We start from the raw sequence: 18,784 nt of genomic DNA, 5'->3' as shown, positions 1-18,784 counted from the left end.
ATGGATCAAGCAAAGAAAGGGTTCTTGCCTGTGTTACAAGGTGTGAAGTTGAGTCAGACTCAATGCCCGACCACTGCAGAAGATAGAGAGAAAATGAAAGATGTTCCCTATGCTTCAGCCATAGGCTCTATCATGTATGCAATGCTGTGTACCAGACCTGATGTGTGCCTTGCTATAAGTTTAGCAGGGAGGTACCAAAGTAATCCAGGAGTGGATCACTGGACAGCGGTCAAGAACATCCTGAAATACCTGAAAAGGACTAAGGATATGTTTCTCGTATATGGAGGTGACAAAGAGCTCACCGTAAAAGGTTACGTTGATGCAAGCTTTGACACTAATCCGGACGATTCTAAATCGCAAACCGGATACGTGTTTACATTAAACGGTGGAGCTGTCAGTTGGTGCAGTTCTAAACAAAGCGTCGTAGTGGGATCTACATTTGAAGCGGAGTACATAGCTGCTTCGGAAGCAGCGAATGAAGGAGTCTGGATGAAGGAGTTCATATCCGATCTAGGTGTCATAGCTAGTGCATCGGGTCCAATGAAAATCTTTTGTGACAATACTGGTGCAATTGCCTTGGCAAAGGAATGCAGATTTCACAAAAGGACCAAGCACATCAAGAGACGCTTCAATTCCATCCGAGATCTAGTCCAGGTGGGAGACATAGAGATTTGCAAGATACATATGTTGGGGAACGTAGTAATTTCAAAAAATTTCCTACGCACACGCAAGATCATGTGATGCATAGCAACGAGAGGGGAGAGTGTTGTCTACGTACCCACGCAGACCGACTGCGAAAGCGTTGACACAACATAGAGGAAGTAGTCGTACGTCTTCGCGATCCAACCGATCAAGCACCGAAACTACGGCACCTCCGAGTTCGAGCACACGTTCAGCTCGATGACGATCCCCGGACTCCGATCCAGCAAAGTGTCGGGGAAGAGTTCCGTCAGCACGACGGCGTGGTGACGATCTTGATGTACTACAGCAGCAGGGCTTCGCCTAAACTCCGCTACAGTATTATCGAGGACTATGGTGGCTGGGGGCACCGCACACGGCTAAGGAATAGATCACGTGGATCATGTTGTGTGTTCTAGAGTGCCTCTGCCTCAGTATATAAAGGACTAGAGGGGGGAGGCAATAATAAAGTTATTATTTATTTCCTTATATCATGATAAATGTTTATTATTCATGCTAGAATTGTATTAACCGGAAACATAATACATGTGTGAATACATAGACAAACAGAGTGTCACTAGTATGCCTCTACTTGACTAGCTCGTTAATCAAAGATGGTTATGTTTCCTAACCATGAACAAAGAGTTGTTATTTGACTAACGAGGTCACATCATTAGTTGAATGATCTGATTGACATGACCCATTCCATTAGCTTAGCACCCGATCGTTTAGTATGTTGCTATTGCTTTCTTCATGACTTATACATATCCTATGACTATGAGATTATGCAACTCCCATTTGCCAGAGGAACACTTTGTGTGCTACCAAACGTCACAACGTAAAATGGGTGATTATAAAGGAGCTCTACAGGTGTCTCCAAAGGTAGATGTTGGGTTGGCGTATTTCGAGATTAGGATTTGTCACTCCGATTGTCGGAGAGGTATCTCTGGGGCCCTCTCGGTAATGCACATCACATAAGCCTTGCAAGCATTGCAACTAATGAGTTAGTTGCGGGATGATGTATTACAGAACGAGTAAATAGACTTGCCGGTAACGAGATTGAACTAGGTATTGGATACCGACGATCGAATCTCGGGAAGTAACATACCGATGACAAAGGGAACAACGTATGTTGTTATGCGGTCTGACCGATAAAGATCTTCGTAGAATATGTAGGAGCCAATATGGGCATCCAGGTCCCGCTATTGGTTATTGACCGAAGATGTGTCTCAGTCATGTCTACATTGTTCTCGAACCGTAGGGTCCGCACGCTTAACGTTACGATGACAGTTATTATGAGTTTATGCATTTTGATGTACCGAAGTTAGTTCGGAGTCCCGGATGTGATCACGGACATGACGAGGAGTCTCAAAATGGTCGAGACATAAAGATTGATATATTGGAAGCCTATGTTTGGATATCGGAAGTGTTCCGGGTGAAATCGGGATTTTACCGGAGTACCGGGAGGTTACCGGAACCCCCCGGGAGCTATATGGGCCTTAGTGGGCTTTAGTGGAAAGGAGAAAGGGGCAGCCCAAGGTGGCCGCGCGCCTCCCCCCTCCCCTAGTCCTATTAGGACTAGGAGAGGTGGCCGGCCCCCCTCTCTCTCTTTCCCCCCCTTAAGGAATCCTATTCCAACTAGGATTGGGGGGGGGGATCCTACTCCCAGAGGGAGTAGGACTCTCCTGGCGCGCCCTCCTTGGCCGGCCAGCCCCTCCCCCTTGGATCCTTTATATACGGAGGCAGGTGGCACCTCTAGACACACAAGTTGATCCTTGAGATCGTTCCTTAGCTGTGTGCGGTGCCCCCTGCCACCATATTCCACCTCGATCATATCGTTGTAGTGCTTAGGCGAAGCCCTGTGTCGGTAGAACATCAAGATCGTCACCACGCCGTCGTGCTGACGGAACTCCTCCCCGGCGCTTTGCTGGATCGGAGCCCGAGGATCGTCATCGAGCTGTACGTGTGCTAAGAACTCGGAGGTGCCGGAGTAATGGTGCTTGGATCGGTCGGATCGGGAAGACGTACGACTACTTCCTCTACGTTGCATCAACGCTTCCATAGTCGGTCTGCGTGGGTACGTAGACAACACTCTCCCCTCTCATTGCTATGCATCACCATGATCTTGCGTGTGCGTAGGAAATTTTTTGAAATTACTACGTTCCCAACACGTGGCCCCTGGCAAATATACAATGATCCTGTCATTTTGCAATCGTGTCCCTTTTTATATATACATATCTATAGACGAGGTATTACTTACCCTCGTTCTCCTCGAGCTGCCTCTTGGCAAGGCCGAGCTCTTTCTTAGACCCGTCGAGGTCCTGCTTCAGTACGGCGACCTCCGCAGTTAGTGCGGCGGACGCCAACAGAGAAGCCTGCATATGCATATTGACATACTTATATTAGAATCCTGCGATATTATTTGATCCTCTGTTCGGCTTTTCTTTGTGAACACCGAACAAAGCATCAGGGGCTACTGTCTATGCGGTAATATTTCTACTACATTTTAAAACACTAACCTCGAAGCCTGTTAGAAGGCTGGCACAGGCTTCAGTCAATCCGCTCTTGGCGGACTGAACCTTCCAGCAGGTTGTCCGGCGCCTCTGGATGGGCAGAGGTCACCGGCACAGGCGTTTTACCCCTCTTGGAAGGGGACCGCCTGCCCGAGCCCGGAACCGCTGGAGGGTCCAGCGCGGTGTTCAGCTGAGGGCCGAACTCGGAGCTCTCGGGGACCCCGTCCCCTCGGCTCCCAGAGTCCGGAAGGTCGCCTTGAGGCGCCTCCGATCCGGTGCCTCTTGAGACAACACCTCAGCATCGTCGGTAGGATGAGGGGAGGTGGCGGTCGGGACTGGATCGCTATCCATGTCCGACGAGCCCAGGGAGCCGTCCGATGATACCTCGATATTGGCTCGTGGCGGCCTGCGTAATTATGTAGTACGGCCAAGGAATCTTATGGGTTACTTTGGTATCCGAATACTTACGATCTCCCCAGGGTCTTGGCCCTGGGCAACCACTCGTCTTCGCCTTTGTCGGCGGCGGTGGAGCTGTCCGGAAGGAGAGTCCTTCCCTTCTTGGACCCTTCGGCCCCCCCTGTTGGGGCGGCCTTCCTTTTTTTTGTCTCTCCCAGTCGATGGGGGAACATCTTCTTCTTCCTCCTCATCTTCGGGGGAAGAGTGTGCCGCAGAGTCATCGGACGGTGAGTCCGACGACGCTTGGCGTCGGGAACTCTTTCGAGCTCCCTTGGCCTTCTTGGTCTTCTCCGGCACCTTATAAGGGGCCGAGGTCAACATCTTTGCCAGAAGAGCGTCTGCGGGGCCTTTGGGCAAAGGAGCCGGACATTCGATCTGTCTGGCCATCTTCTGCCAGTCCTGTCAAAGGTACGGGAGTTTAGATCCCGCATAGAGTCAATCTATATAAAAAATAAGTATCCTGTGAAAGGTAAAGCAGCTTACTGCACTGGCTTGGCGCTTTGCGCTGAATCCGCGATCCTCAGTAATGGGGGGAGGGATCTCGGCGCTTTTGAATAGCACCCTCCAGGCATCTTCATGAGTCGTGTCGAAGAGCCTGTTCAGAGTTGTTGGCACGGGAGTATCCGGCGGATGAGCATAACCTGGACTATGTTTACGGGTTTGCGCTTATTGTCCACCATGTTTTGAATACATGTTTGGAGTCCGGTCAGCTCTTTTGAATTACCCCAGGATAGGCCCTTCTCTTTCTAAGAGGTGAGCCACTTGGGGATGCCAGATCGAAACTCGGGGGCTGCTACCCATGCGGGGTCGCGTGGCTCGGTGATATAGAACCACCCCGATTGCCACCCCTTTATGGTTTCCACAAAGGAGCCCTCGAGCCATGTTATGTTGGGCATCTTTCCCACCATGGCGCCTCTGCACTCCGCCTGGCGGCCGCCCACCACCTTCGGCTTGACATTGAAGGTCTTCAGCCATAAGCCGAAGTGGGGCTTGATGCGGAGGAAGGCCTCGCACACGACGATAAACGCCGAGATGTTGAGGACGAAGTTCGGGGCCAGATCGTGGAAATCCAGGCCGTAATAGAACATGACCCCCAGACGAATGGATGGAGAGGGAAACCCAGTCCACGGAGGAAATGGGTGAGGAATACTACCCTCTCTTGGGGCCTAGGGGTGGGGATGAGCTGCCCCTCATCTGGGAGCCGGTGCGCGATGTCGTCGGGCAGGTATCCGTCTCTCCTCAGTTTCTTGATGTCTCCCTCCGTGACGGAGGAGACCATCCACTTGCCTCCCGCTCCGGACATGATTGCAGAAGGCCAAGGTGGGAAGTGCAGACTTGGGCGCTGTAGCTCGAGTGTGCGAAGACGGATGAGCAAAGGAGGAAGAAGGCGTGGATAGAAAGGTGAATCCTTATCCCTTTATATGGGCTGACGAAATTAAGCGTCCCCACTTGCCTAGTCAAACTCGCTTATCCCCCAAGCTCCGCAATTGATGGCGCGGTTGGGTTACCCATGCCCGTATTGATGAGAATCCCGTAATAAGGGGACACGATATCTGCTTTGACAAGACGTGTCGAAAAACTGCCTCGCGTTATGTGCGGGGCTGGTTAAAAGAAACGGTTCCAATAATCACCGGGCCATGACGTAACGTCATGCTGCCAAAACAAGCTAGCAAATTATATCTGCGAAAATATTATTCTCTACGGTGGAATGTGGAACTTATTTTGCAGGGTCGGACACTATCCTCGTATTCAAATTCTTCTATGATGTATTCGGAGAAGGAACCCGCCTTGCAATGCCACAGAAAATACTACGCGTCGGACTCATCGTCATTGAAACCTGGTTCAGGGGCTACTGAGGGAGTCCTGGATTAGGGGGTCTCCGGACAGCCGGACTATCTCCACTGGCCGGACTGTTAGACTATGAAGATACAAGATTGAAGACTTCGTCTCGTGTCCGGATGGGACTCTACTTGGCGTGGAAGGCAAGCTAGGCAATACACATATGGATATCTCCTCCTTTGTAACCGACCTTGTGTGACCCTAAACCCTCTCCGGTGTCTATATGAACCGAAGGGTTTTAGTCCATAGGACAACGATCACAACATACAATCATACCATAGGCTAGCTTTTAGGGTTTAGCCTCTCCGATCTCGTGGTAGATCTACTCTTGTAACACCCATATTATCAATATTAATCAAGCAGGACGTAGGGTTTTACCTCCATCAAAAGGGCCCGAACCTGGGTAAAACATCGTGTCCCCTGCCTCCTGTTACCATCCGGCCTAGACGCACAGTTCGGGACCCCCTACCCAAGATCCGCCGGTTTTGACACCGACAGTTGTCGTCGGAGGAGGTGGAGCTTTCGTCGACACCATCCTTGGAGTCGGAGTAAAACAGGACAACCGGCGGGAGACCCATGCGAGGAGCCTCTCGTCCTCGTCAGGCTCTACCGGCATCCTGCAGCGACGGCGCACAGACCGCTCCGCCGTCTCCCTCTCCCTTGCCCGCTGCCTCTCGCGGTGGGCGGCGTGCGCCTCCGATTCCAGAGTGCGCGTGCGGGCCGGCGGCGTGAGCACTAGCACCCACTGTTGCCCGCGTGAAGGAGCAACCGACGGGAGAAGGGGACGGCATGGGGGCAGTGCAGACTGCGCTGTCCTGCCGGAGCTGAGCGTGGGTCAAGAGGGTCTAGCTCCGGTGTCCGCACTGCGCCGACATGAGAGCTGCAGGGACGCTGCAGATCCGGAGCTGCCCCCGGTGTCCACCTTGGACCGCTCCAAGGCAATGCGGAGGGCCAACTCCTCATCGAGTCGAGGTCGGAGCCGGAGCTCGACAGTGCGCCAGATTGGATCAGAATGCGGGAGGGGAGAGGACAGGACAGAGCAAGAGAGGCGAGTGAAGTGAGCTAAGGTTCGGAGCTAGGCGTCGTACTGGGAATTTTGTGGGACAACCGTGTGGTTGGTGGTGGGTCGGGCCTATCAGACGGACGCGCCTGGGCATTCCCGGGCCGTCCCATATCCACCCTAGATTTGAGATGGATATGTGAGGGCGCTAGACAGCCCAGACGTCCGAGGCCGGTTTGAGGCGTTCGGGTGGGTTTACTTTTCGTGACTGGTCAGTGACCGGTCCGCCCGCTTGATCGTTTGAGACATGTTTGGAACGCCCGACTATAGATGCTCTAAAATAAACAAAATCAGGTAGGGTGGAGGCCCTATTCCTCTTTGACGCCTTAAGATCACTTATAGGCGTGTTCATTACATGGCCCGCACCCCTCCCCAAGCAAATGAGCCGGCCCGTCTAGGGTTTTCTTATCAACCGTTCTTGAGAACCTTCCCATGAATGTTCTGGTGGTTTTTCTTTTGGTTTTCCCAGCACGGGTTTTACTCGATTTCCCATCCCCCCCTTTTTCTATTGTTCGTATTTTTCCTTCTTTTTCTCCTTTTTATTTTTACAAATGGATGAACTTTTCAAATTTGTATTTTTTAAAACTTTGTGAACCTTTTCATATTTGCGAGCTTCTTTCAAACTTGTGAACTTTTTTTCATTTTCAAGAACTTTCTTCAAATGACGAACATTTCCAAGTCGTGAACTTTTATCAAATTCTTGAAATTTTTCTTTTTTGTGAACCTTATTCAGATTACAAAATTTTCCGAGTCATGAACTTATTTCAAATTTTGTGAACTCTTTTCAAATATATGTTTTTTTTAAAGTCAATGATCAATGTTTGGTGGTCAGTTGTCAAACAATCAATGGTCAAGTACTCACATGGGCCATAGCCCATCTAGCGCGATAGCATTTTTCAAATAATGGGCCATGACCCAACAACAGCTACAAGCGGGAGCTTCTATATGGCGACTGGGCCGTCGCTAACACGCATGCTCGGTTGGGCCGGCCAATCAAGCGCCAACTCGACAAATCGCTCTACGCTCATTTCACTAGCTGTTGTCAGTAGCTCCACAAGAAACTCGATTGATCACTTAGCCCATTCGACCAATTGACGGACTGGTCAAGCATTGGCCGGTTGACTTTTTCAAATAAGTTCATAGCATTTGATTTTTTTTGGCGAAAATAGAATTCTTTTTGCGTATTTCAAAACAATTGACGAATTCAAAAAAGTTCACCGATTCATAAAAGTTTAGAAAATGTTCGCAAACTCGAGAAAATTTAGCAAAATCGAAAAAGTTCATTGATTAAAAACAAACAAGATTCTAAAAAAGCTTCAAGAAGTCCAAATATGTTCAAGAACTTGAGAAAAGTTCACAAATTTGAAAAAAAAATCATGAATTGAAAAAGGTTCACAAAATGTTCGTGAACTCAAGAAAATTTCATGAACTTGATTAAAGTTCACCGATTAAAAGAAATTCCAGATTTGATAAAAGGTTCATGAAGCCAAATATGTTCATTAACTCAAGGAAAATTCACCAAAATGAAAAGTTCATGAGTTTCAAAAAAGTTCATGAATTAAAAATGTTCAAAAAAAGTTCGCGAACTCGAAAAAAGTTCACAAAATCGAAAGAATTTCATGAACTCCAGAAAAGTTCACCAAATTGAAAATAGAAAAATAAAAAACAGAAGAAAACCGGTCAAAAAACAAACAAACAAAGGGGTTCACGTTCATTATTTGAACAAGTATAAACAGAAGAAAACCTCATTTTTATTTTAGTATTTTTAGTTTAATTAGAAAATCCGTAAATATAAAAGATGATCGTGAATTTAGCAATATTTAATAATTTAAAATATCCACAAATTGAAAAACGAATCATGAGTTTTAAAAATGTTTGTTTTCCAAAACATAAAAATATTCATCTGTTTCAAAAATTGTTTGCGAATTTAGAAAGTTCATCAAAAGTTGAAATGCTCACTAAGTTGAAATTTTTCAGGAATTTGAAAAATGTTCAAAATTTCTTTTAAAAATGCGAGTGTGAAAAATGTTTGCGCATTCAAAAACAATTGCAAAATTTAGAATTGTTTAAAACTTCATAAAAATTTCGTGATATTTTATTAGTGAATTCAAAAAATAATTGTTAATAAAAACCCAGAAAATCAGTCAAGAAACAAAGAAAGAAAAAATATAAAAAATTCGGGAAAAATGGAAAAGGGAAATTATTTCCAGCTGACCACTCCTAGACGCTTGGATTCTGACAGGTCGTCCCAAGATCATATCACAGTTGGCGATTGCAATACTTATATATCTGCGGATGGAGACGAGCCTCGGCTAGTAGTTGTATGTGTCATATTGCGTCTGTATGTGTCTTATGTCTCTTTCTCCTGGATCGTTTCTTGACAATTTAATTTCTATGCTCACAGCTGAAAATGAGTAAGATTGTTGAGTCTGCTTCAAGAAAGGGCAAACTTGATAGCAACAAAAATGCAGAGACAGGCTTAGTCAGATACAAGGATATCACTTCAAGCACGCAAAGACATTGTAGCAAGCAAATAGAGCAGTGCAAGTTCTACCCATCACAGTGCTTTCCACGGCCATGACAATAGAGTGATAACAACAACAAGGATTGAACGTGTTGCTCGAGCATGTTGCAAACATGAAAGCAAATATGTTTATAGGATGGAACCACTCAGTGAAGAAGACTATTTTTTAGAAGAATATTTGGTCCCGAAAAAGATTTCCTGGATGCACCCATAAAAGAAGAGATCTCAAAATATATTCTGAAAAAATGTGGTGGTATGCCACTTGCTATTAATAATATAGCAAGCCTTCTAGCTGGTGAGGAAAAATCAGCCTGGGAGTATATATGGAAATCTTTGGATTATGTGACTAAAGGAGATGATCTTGAAAAGATGAAGCGGATATTGGATCTTAGCTACATACATCTTCCCGATTATCTCAAGATATGTCTGCTTTATGTTTGTATGTATCCAAAGGATCGCGAGATAGATAAAAATGATTTGCTGAGGTTGTGGGTCACCGAAGGTTTTGTGCACGTGAGTTGAACCAGTGGCTTGGAAGCAGAAGGATGTTGCACAAAAGTACTTCAAAGAGCTCATGAGCATGTGTATGATCCAACCTGGTAAGATAGATGACTACAACAATGAAGTGTTGTCTTGCAGAGTACATGATATAATTCTTGATCTGATCAGATCCAAGTCAAGTATAGAGAATTTTATTCATGTAATTGATGATTCAAAAGATGAGACATGGGAGATCAATCGAGTCTCTGTCCAATACAACGATGAAGAGGATGCCAGAATTTCAGAGACAGTCAACAAAGGGTCACTATACATGTTTGACCAGTCTTATTTTGCCGGAGCTCACTTGTGCTTTATTTTTTGGAGTTCAAATATGTTTGAGTGCTACACATTGAACATAAGTATTATTTCTTTAACTACAGCCTTGACCTGTCCAGTATCAGTAGGTTGTTTCTTCTAAGGTATTTAATGGTTGCGTCTAGTGGCGGAGTTTCATGAGGGCCAAAGGGGGCCAGTCCCCCCCCCCCCTACTCTAGAAAAAGCTCTTGAGCGTACCCGTAATTTCCCAAGTAGAACATGTACTTTACCCGGCTCTGCCCAGTATAATTGTCAGCAGTGGCCCAAGTATTCGGTATATACTATGCTTATGCATATGTGCGTTAGAAACATGTAAATGGGGATTCCGGAGTCCCTGAGAGCGCCCTTTTATTCTATTGTTTCACTAGTGAACACAATTCTCACACGTCATTTATTTTTATGTTGTTTAGTTACAAGTTACAAACATTACTCAACAATCCTTCCCCCACAAGAAAATAAAATACTCAACAATCCTTTTTATCCGTCTTGCTCTGCTTTAAGTCTATAATTATTTGCAGGCACAAATATATGTAATTCTCTACAAGAGGAAAAAGTCCGGTTCCTGTTCTCCCTGTTGGATTGATACTCTTACTTTGAAAAGGCTACAACTAAATCATGTGCACTTGCAAGCTATCATTAGCCTACCCTTGTTATCACATCTCAGCTTGGCGGGATCAGTGTTGCCTGACGGCATCGGCAAGTTGAAATCCTTGCACACCCTATACGTGTTTGAAAGCTTGGTAGAGAACAACAAGGGGCTCTGCAAGTTGACCAACTTGAGAAATCTTGTTTGAATGGGATTATTGTGACCAACTCGGCAAGTTTACATACTACCATATGTCCCGGGTTGGATTACCAGAGCACCATTCCCTCGGGGTTCTCTGATTCGGAAGCTCAATCTGGTCAGCTCCACGGCCTCTACAAGTTCAGTACTGAGGCGAGGGAGGTGGCTGATGGTGTGAGTATTGTGGCGCGGCTGCCTTCGCTTGCCTAACTTGTACCCCCTCCACTCCTAAATATTTGTTTTAGAGATTTCAATGCCGACTACATTTAAACTCAAATAAGTGAATCCATACAATAAAATATGTTTATATACATACATATGTAGCCCATATTAAAATCTCTAAAAGGTCATATACTTAGAAACGGAGGGAGTATTTTTGGTTTTTGTGACGAAGAAAAGGAAAAATGTGTAGACATCCCTTACACTGGAAGCGGGGCATTTAGAGCACTCAAGCACCTGCTCTTCCGCAGGGCCGTAACTGAGAAAACGGAGGCTTGGTGCGAAATCCAAATATGGGTCCTTGACATTTTTATTTTTCCTTCTTGTTCATATCCTGACATGACTCATACTACTTGCTACTTCTAGAAGACATTGTAGAAAATAAAGCCAAGAGAAAAATATCAAGAACTAAGAACTTAATAAAAAGCAATGAAGCAACCTATGATGTACTTGAGAAGCAAGATTATAGGGCAGCAACATGTGTGCTCTTACTTTGGTTACTCCTGTTGATGAACCAGCTTTGACAACGAACAACTCGAAATCTCCAATTTCAATCGAAGCTCCAATTGATGCTTTTCGGTTGCACGGCCGGCAACGAGTAGCGAAGCATGTCCAGAGAAACACTGATATGCGGACTTGCAGATTTGATATTTGAGAACAAGAACACCAAATAATATCGGGCAAAAAAAGAACAAATAAAAATACAGGGACTGGGTGTACTAGAGCGTTAGTATTTAGATGCCATCACAATGGGTAAATTTGGGGAAATCGTGGAGAGTTATTAGATGGGGATTGGAAAGGGAAAGTAAGAAAAGAGTGAAGGTTCAGTGATATAGGATTTTAATTAGAACGGAAAAATGTGCCTGATGTTTGATGAAGACCAAGAGGAACAGAGAGTGCCGTGCGTGAGGAGAGGAAGGATAATTAATTGGTTCAAGCTTCCATGTAGAATAAACTATACCTGGAGTAGTTAGCTAATACGGCTGATTTGGGGCCCCGTTGGTTTGGGGGCCCTGTGCAGGCGCACACCCTGCACAGGTGCCCGGTACGGGACTGATCCAGAAGGCACATCCCCAACCTATATCCGTTCTTTTCAGGATTCCAGGCTAGGAAGTCAGGTTCTTGCCGTGGTGAGGTTCTGATCCATAGTATGGCTTCCACATCAATCGGGGCAAAGGTCGCCCGGATTTTTGCTTCGTCCCACTTCTCATGTTGATCCAGCAGACTCAAGACCCTATTTAAGCGGGACCGACCCCGAGGACTTATCGGTTTAAGCGCTGATGAGCGAGCTAGGGATCCAGTTCCCGCCATATCCGGACTGATTCTCCATATCATCCCTTCCTTAAGCAGCTCAAGACCGTAAGCAATGGCAGGCCAAGTAGATGATGGTAGGCCCGAGAACACCGTATCCAGAATGTTTCCTTGGGGGTAGTATCGGGCCTTAAGCACACGAGCACGCAAGCTTTCCGGAGACTGAATCAGACGCCATGCTTGGCGGGCAAGGAGAGCCTGATTAAAAACACGCATGTCTCTGAATCCCATGCCACCCTGTTGTTTGGTACGATTCAATTTATCCCAACTCAGCCAATGCACTTTCCTCTTTCCATTCTCCGCACCCCAGAAGAGATTCCGTATGAGCTCACTCAGATCATCACAAACCGACATGGGAAGTTTGAAAACTCCCATGACATATGTTGGCAATGCTTGGGCTACCGCCTTAATCAAAACCTCCTTCCCACTTTGGGCAACATAGTTATCCCCCCAAAGCATGATATCTCGATGCCTTTATTCCATGTCTCACACAATGGAGTAATAAATGGCAGCATGTTGGTTGTTCAGTAAAGAAAGATAAATTTTGATTCATGGATGCTTCTATTATTCGATAAGTAATATTGTGATTGTGGGCAACATAAAACTGTTCTCGTAGTCCTTAAGCAAGATTATATAAAGATCAGAGTCTAAGAGCATGGCTAATAAGAAAGCCCGCTGCCGGCTCTATACATATTCCATGTCACCTACAACCTTTGTGAAAAAAACTCATATAATAGAATGGCTGTAGATTGAATACTAAAGTTGGCTATAGCATTTAATTCTTGCACATGAAGAAGGCAGAAAAACACACATGATTGGATGAGAACACTAAGAACCAGATCTAGCGCTTGCACATGCTGCAAGCTAGCTCTTCTGCCTCGTAGCTTGTGCTACACCCTGGCTACATATTTAGCATCCACTTCACTCTCTCTCCTTTCTCTCCCTTGCACCTAGGATTTAAATGACATGGCACTTGCTATACTCGGTTGAGTATGCCTTATTAGACTTGCTCTAATGTAACATTTCTCGCTTCTTTAGCTTAACTATGAGCCCATTTTTCATCTCCAGTATACAAGATGACTTAGGCTCGATGCATTGCCCTTTCATTAACTCCACATCGAAGTTCCACAACGTTGAGGCAATGACGGTCTTCATCTGCATAACCGCGATGTCCTTGCCGAGGCACATCCTCGGACCCGAGTTGAAGGCCAAGAACTTGTGAGATGGTACGTACCTCAGCTTGTTACCATCCTCCGAGAGCCACCTATCTGGATTGTAGTTGAGGCAGTCTTTACCCCATATGCCCTCCATTCTTCCCATGGAATGGAGAGAAATAAGGATGGTGTCGCCGGCATGCACCTCATGACCACTCGGCAAGATATCATTGGTGACCACCATCTTGCGCTCGAGAGGGGCCGGTGGGTACAACCTTAGAGTCTCGTACAAGACAGCTCTCAGATAGACTAGAGATTTGGTCTCGTCCGGCTCAAAGATTACCATGGCATCTGGATGGGCCGCTACTTTGCATGATGCGATCGGCGACAGTTCATTGCGGATGATTGACACAATATTAGGGTTCTGGGAAAGGTTGTAGAAAATCCATGTCAGAGCCGTTCCAACTGTGTCCCTCGCAGCGATCATGTAGCTAATGGTCAATGCATTGAACATGTCATCATCGGTATAATAGGGGTCGTCGAGGAAGGAAGACATTATATCAACACCCTCATGTTGCTTGCCATTACCAACGGAAGATGTGTCAATCTTCCTCCTCTCCATCATCTCCATGACAAACCCACGCAGCACCTTGTGTGCTGCCTTGAGCTTCCTCTCAGGGCCGATGTTCAGCCGCCTCATCAACTTCCAACAAGAAGCTGGCACCACGACCCGAAAATATGCCACCTCCATGACTGTGTCCATGGCGACTGCGGCTTCCATGGGAGGCATGTCCAAAGATAGAAGGCCGGGGTCCACGCCGAAGAGAGGCATAGCAGCAAGGTCAAACATTAACCTCGACATCAGTTCTTGCATGTTGAACGAAGTGCTGGTTCTCGCCATGTGCGTAAACAACAGGAGGAGGTTGTTCTCCACCTTGTCGCGGGACCAACCCTCAATCCTTGCAACCAACTGTGGGTTGCTGAGCACGCTCTTGATTTTCGTGCGCTGTCGACAAGCTGGCTCACCGTCGATGGTGAAGATGCCGCCGCTCATGATGTCAAAGATTGCGGCAAACTCCGCACCCTTGGGAAAGTTGGTGTAGTTCGTTGTGAAGATGTGCCGGATGTTGGCAGGATCGCATGTGACGAAAAACCGCATCCCGGTCCCGGGTGGGCCGTGCACCCTGAAGTTGTGGCCTGATCTGGCGAGGACCAGGGTGAAATAGTCATTCATCTTGTGGAAGTTGGCCACGAAGGAAGGGAACATGCGCAGTATTGGCCAGTTTGTGGGGAGCACCGCTGGGTTCTTTGATTTACAACTAGCCTTGGAGTACAAGTAGTACAGGGGAAGAACAAGTAGCAGGAGTGCTGTGTAGATGGGAAGCTCTTGCGAGAACATAATTGACATTGTTAGCGTGAGTAGTGTGGGATATGCTAGCAGCTAGTACTAAGATGTATTCTTCAATGGACATGGCTATGGCCGGGTTCATATATATAAGGCAAGTTTGGTACCTCCATCTGATATCTCAGTCCATTGGTCAAGCATCCCCTGTTAGTGCATGTTAACTTAACTGCACTTGATTGGGTTGGCTATGACTGAATGAGCCCAAAGCCTAGTACTGTTTAGTTCTAAGTCACTACGAATCCAGGTACCTCTCCTTTAATTGTTGATTGTGATTTCCTGCAAAAAAAAATTGTGTTGATTGTGATTAAATTTTTTTTGCGGGAAAATTGTGATTAAGTTGCACTACTAATCTGTCCAACCGTCAATTATTTTCCTTTCTTTTTGAAACGAGGATAGCCTTCCAAAAAATGCAATGTGTATTTTGTGCATTAGCAATCATTTTAAAATGTCAAAAGCCCATAAAAAAGCAATAATTTTAAAAGAACGGAGAAAGAGGGAGAGAAATCTAACCGAGCCTCTACACATATTTTTACTTCACTAACTAACTAACTAACTAACTAACTGACGCACACACTAACTTCATGCATGCACACTACACCAACCACTAAAGCATGATCCGGCAACCACTTGCACATGCACGGCAAACAGACTAACTAACTGGCACACCACTTCTCATGGCTTCAACTAATTGCGTAGCCGGTCAGAATTCAACCGCCCACACGCTTCCGCATCACACGACCTTACCGCCTCACACGGCACCTGACATCGTCATCTCACTGTGCTCGCAGTATCGCATGGTGGCTTGGCACCTCGCCTTCTCTGCACGCATCCACTGAAGCTTCGCGAGACTAGCTACTCCGATCCCTAACCTGTGATACATGCATAACGAAAGCAAATTAGATATGCAAATACAAAATATAAAGATTAGTGCTAACAACTGTCCCTATTCCCACCGTCTTTGGTTGTTCTGTTAATTTTCATACTTTATCTACCTGGATGGATAAATCAAGGAAACAAAGCGAAACAGTTCGCAAACCATAAGATAACTAGAAATTCGTGATTGTCTTTCGTAGAATCTCTTGTTCAGTCGTAGGTGAACCTATTTATCTATTTGTTTACGTACGCCCAACCTTATACGGCTCATAGAGGGAATGCATGCAATTGCGAAGTCCCACGAGACAGGGAAGACATCGTTGGCCTACAAGGCTACAACATCGGCGACGGCGAGGCCACAAAAGAGTTGACGGTTAGAGTCGAGGGTGTGTGTCGAGGGTGCTGAAATAGGTTCTGGGGTGGGGGTGTTTAGAGAGACCAGGAGTAGCAAGCACGCTAACAAGGGCATGGCCCATGAGCGAGCCAGCCAGACGGTCATGCCGCACGACCCGCCTGTTGCAACTGGACCATCCCGGTCCGTGGACGATGCAGAACATCGTGCGACAGGGCAATGACAGGGCCATTGGGCGAGCGCCCGCCACCGCCCAATGACGGGTGTCCCTGGGACGCTCGGTGATCCGAGCCGTCCGCGCATATCAGATGCTCGGAGAGCCCCGGGGAGGCCCCCACGGCACGCAACCGCCGGATGGATTGCCCGGAGGCGCTCTCAACCCACTAGCGTGCATGTTGCGACCGATCCTTCTTGGCATGGGGCGAGGACGCCGCCAAGTGATTCAGGGCACGACTTCACATGCAAGAAAGCATGTGGTGGCTCCTGCGAGCGATCTTGACGCCGCCCAATGACAGTGGCCCTGGGCTCGTCGGGCGATCCACCTGTCATGGACATCCGAGTCGGGTCGCCCTGATTTGAGCCATCCGGGCAAATCGGATCGGGTCGCGACGCCCCCGAGTAGCCACCGAACAACAGACGGATCGGAGGCGCTCTTTGCCTGTGAGGCGCCCAGGGTGGAGGGTACTGCACCATCCTTCATAGGAGTATAATTTCCTAATGCGAGCAGCCAATTGCTATTCTTTTGGCAGTGATATTATTATTTGTTAACTAACTATTGTAGCTGGAATCTTTCTCAATTGATTAACCCATTGATATTTTTTAAATTTTTTAAATTTTTGTTTGATCTTTGGTGCAATATTTCCTGCTGCAATGCATGGCTTCAAAAAATATATATTTTAGTTTGATCATACACATAGCGATGTATGTATATATATGTACACTGCCATTGCATCTAATAACAATGCAAGGCCCATTCCATGTTGTATATTTTGTTTGTTTGATAAGTTACATAGTTTTTCAAGTGCACATATGACCACTAAGCTGCTTAGATTGGATTTAAATAGTATTGTCCTCAAGCTGCAGTGTGGAGCTTTAGCATTTAACTTCTTGACATGCTTGTAGGGTTAGAAAGCCCATTTTTTTCCTGTGATAGCTACTTAAGAATTAGGTGCAACTTAAGCATATTTTTTTCTACCACTTCTTGTCGTACAATGAGCTGAGTCAGAGGCGAGGCAACACATGATCCATGGTGCCAAGGTTCCACAGTCATGACCCAAGAGGCGGAACCATGGTTTGAGAAAATGGGGAGCAATCATGGCAGAAGATAAAAGGAGGGGCTGTCCCAAATCCGGGCCAAAGTGGCATGTTGATGACTCAGCTTATGCAACTGTGATGGGAGGTGCTAAATGTTTCTGCATAAAATTTATTTATTTTGTACCCGTTACAAGGGCTCTTTTGCTATATATCTAATAAAATAATGTTCATAGAAGCTCAATCACGATGATGCACAACGTCGACCTTGGGCTTTGCGGCAATCAAACAACAACAATACTCGGCTTCCCGGCAAGATCCCTTGGTGTGACCAATGATCCTACAATAGTCCCTACACTGGGCTTCGTTGCATCCATCTTCAATCAAACCGCATGATTCTACACAAAAAGATTAAATGAATTACAATCATAAATAAAATATGGGTTCCTTCATCAATCATTGTTGATAGGTGCTATTAGCTACAAACATAGATGCAAGGAAAAATTAAGTATATGCACACAATAGGAAAAAGAAGGATGTTAACCTTTTGGATCAGCATCACATGACAACATCAGAGTGGCCATCACCAACATCAGGGCCGCCCAGCATACAAAGCTTGCATTGCTCTTCCTAATCGCCATCACAAAATACAATGCTAGCTATGTACTGGCACTCTCTTCTTTTTACCGTTTGATCTGATCTACCAAATGTGTTGATGAGTACATCGATTTGCTAGCGTTTATATAGGGCGAGCACGCTAAGTCATCCTGAGTTTTTGGTGGCAATTAAATACCACCCTAATATTAGGGAATTAATGGAACAAGTATTGCACACCCTTGAGTACTTATCACCTCACTGACTTTATAGCATGAATTGATTCGTTTCCTTTTGTGGCGCGTCTGCTCTATCTATCCAATATCCAATCTAGATCGCATAAAAACAAATATGTATCTATATCTTAAATAGAGATTCACTAGTATAGAAACCCCTGTGGCCTCGTTTGACAGGGGAGGTTTTGTAGCCCCAAAGTGGATGGGGATTTGAGAGGATTTGGTTAATTCCTCTCCTCCACCCAATCCCCTCAATTTCTCACTAATCCCTCCCTCCTCATAAATCCTTCTATTATTTGGTTAAACCTCCTACAACAACAACAACAGCATAGCGAGCGTCCAACTCTCCTCAGTTCCACGAGTGGCTACGTGAGTTTTCTGTACCACGTGGATTGGGTGGGATTCATGGGTATTGGCAGACTAAGGCATAGCCTAGTGGTGGAAGGGGTTGATGCCTTCTCACCCATCCAGGTTCAAGACATGGTACTTGTAATTTGGGTTTGTTGCACCAATTATACTGTAGGGGCCTCCCTTACAATTTTTCTGTCAAAAAAAAATCTCTGTGTGTCAAATGGGCTGAGAGGGATTTGTGAGGATTTTGGGCCCTGAGTGGATATTCTCCTCCAAACCTCCCCAAACGTCCTCCATCAAACAAGGCCTTGTAGGATTTTCCCTATCAG

At 46.1% G+C, this 18,784-nt stretch overlaps 1 protein-coding gene and 1 long non-coding RNA gene across 2 annotated transcripts; both read right to left on the bottom strand.

Moving 5' to 3' along the window:
- Nucleotides 1-12,988: 12,988 nt before the first annotated feature.
- On the bottom strand, nucleotides 12,989-16,170 carry LOC123186903 (noroxomaritidine synthase 1). Its single transcript, XM_044598632.1, has 4 exons — nucleotides 16,001-16,170; nucleotides 15,551-15,667; nucleotides 15,047-15,074; nucleotides 12,989-14,717 (listed from the first exon to the last, which is right to left on the bottom strand). The coding sequence occupies exons 1-4, from the start codon at nucleotides 16,168-16,170 to the stop codon at nucleotides 13,251-13,253; spliced, it is 1,782 nt and encodes a 593-aa protein (XP_044454567.1). The 3' UTR covers nucleotides 12,989-13,250.
- Nucleotides 16,171-17,432: 1,262 nt separating this feature from the next.
- Nucleotides 17,433-17,972, bottom strand: LOC123184143 (uncharacterized). Its single transcript, XR_006492924.1, has 2 exons — nucleotides 17,819-17,972; nucleotides 17,433-17,672 (listed from the first exon to the last, which is right to left on the bottom strand). It is a non-coding gene; the product is annotated as an uncharacterized lncRNA (long non-coding RNA).
- Between the last annotated feature and the right edge of the window lie 812 nt (nucleotides 17,973-18,784).

The sequence above is a fragment of the Triticum aestivum genome, chromosome 2A (assembly GCF_018294505.1).
Source record: "Triticum aestivum cultivar Chinese Spring chromosome 2A, IWGSC CS RefSeq v2.1, whole genome shotgun sequence".
NCBI lineage: Eukaryota > Viridiplantae > Streptophyta > Magnoliopsida > Poales > Poaceae > Triticum > Triticum aestivum.
This window is presented reverse-complemented; position numbering and strand designations above follow the sequence as displayed.

Bases quoted from the DNA above. Each gene is read 5' to 3' on its own strand.
- LOC123186903 (XM_044598632.1), bottom strand. From the start codon at position 16,170: ATGACCGTCTGGCTGGCTCGCTCATGGGCCATGCCCTTGTTAGCGTGC. The intron at 15,668-16,000 runs GTAGGCCAACGA...CATGTATCACAG, and splicing joins GTCGCCGATGTTGTAGCCTT to GTTAGGGATCGGAGTAGCTA. The intron at 14,718-15,046 runs GTACCTGGATTC...TTGTACTCCAAG, and splicing joins AATCAACAATTAAAGGAGAG to GCTAGTTGTAAATCAAAGAA.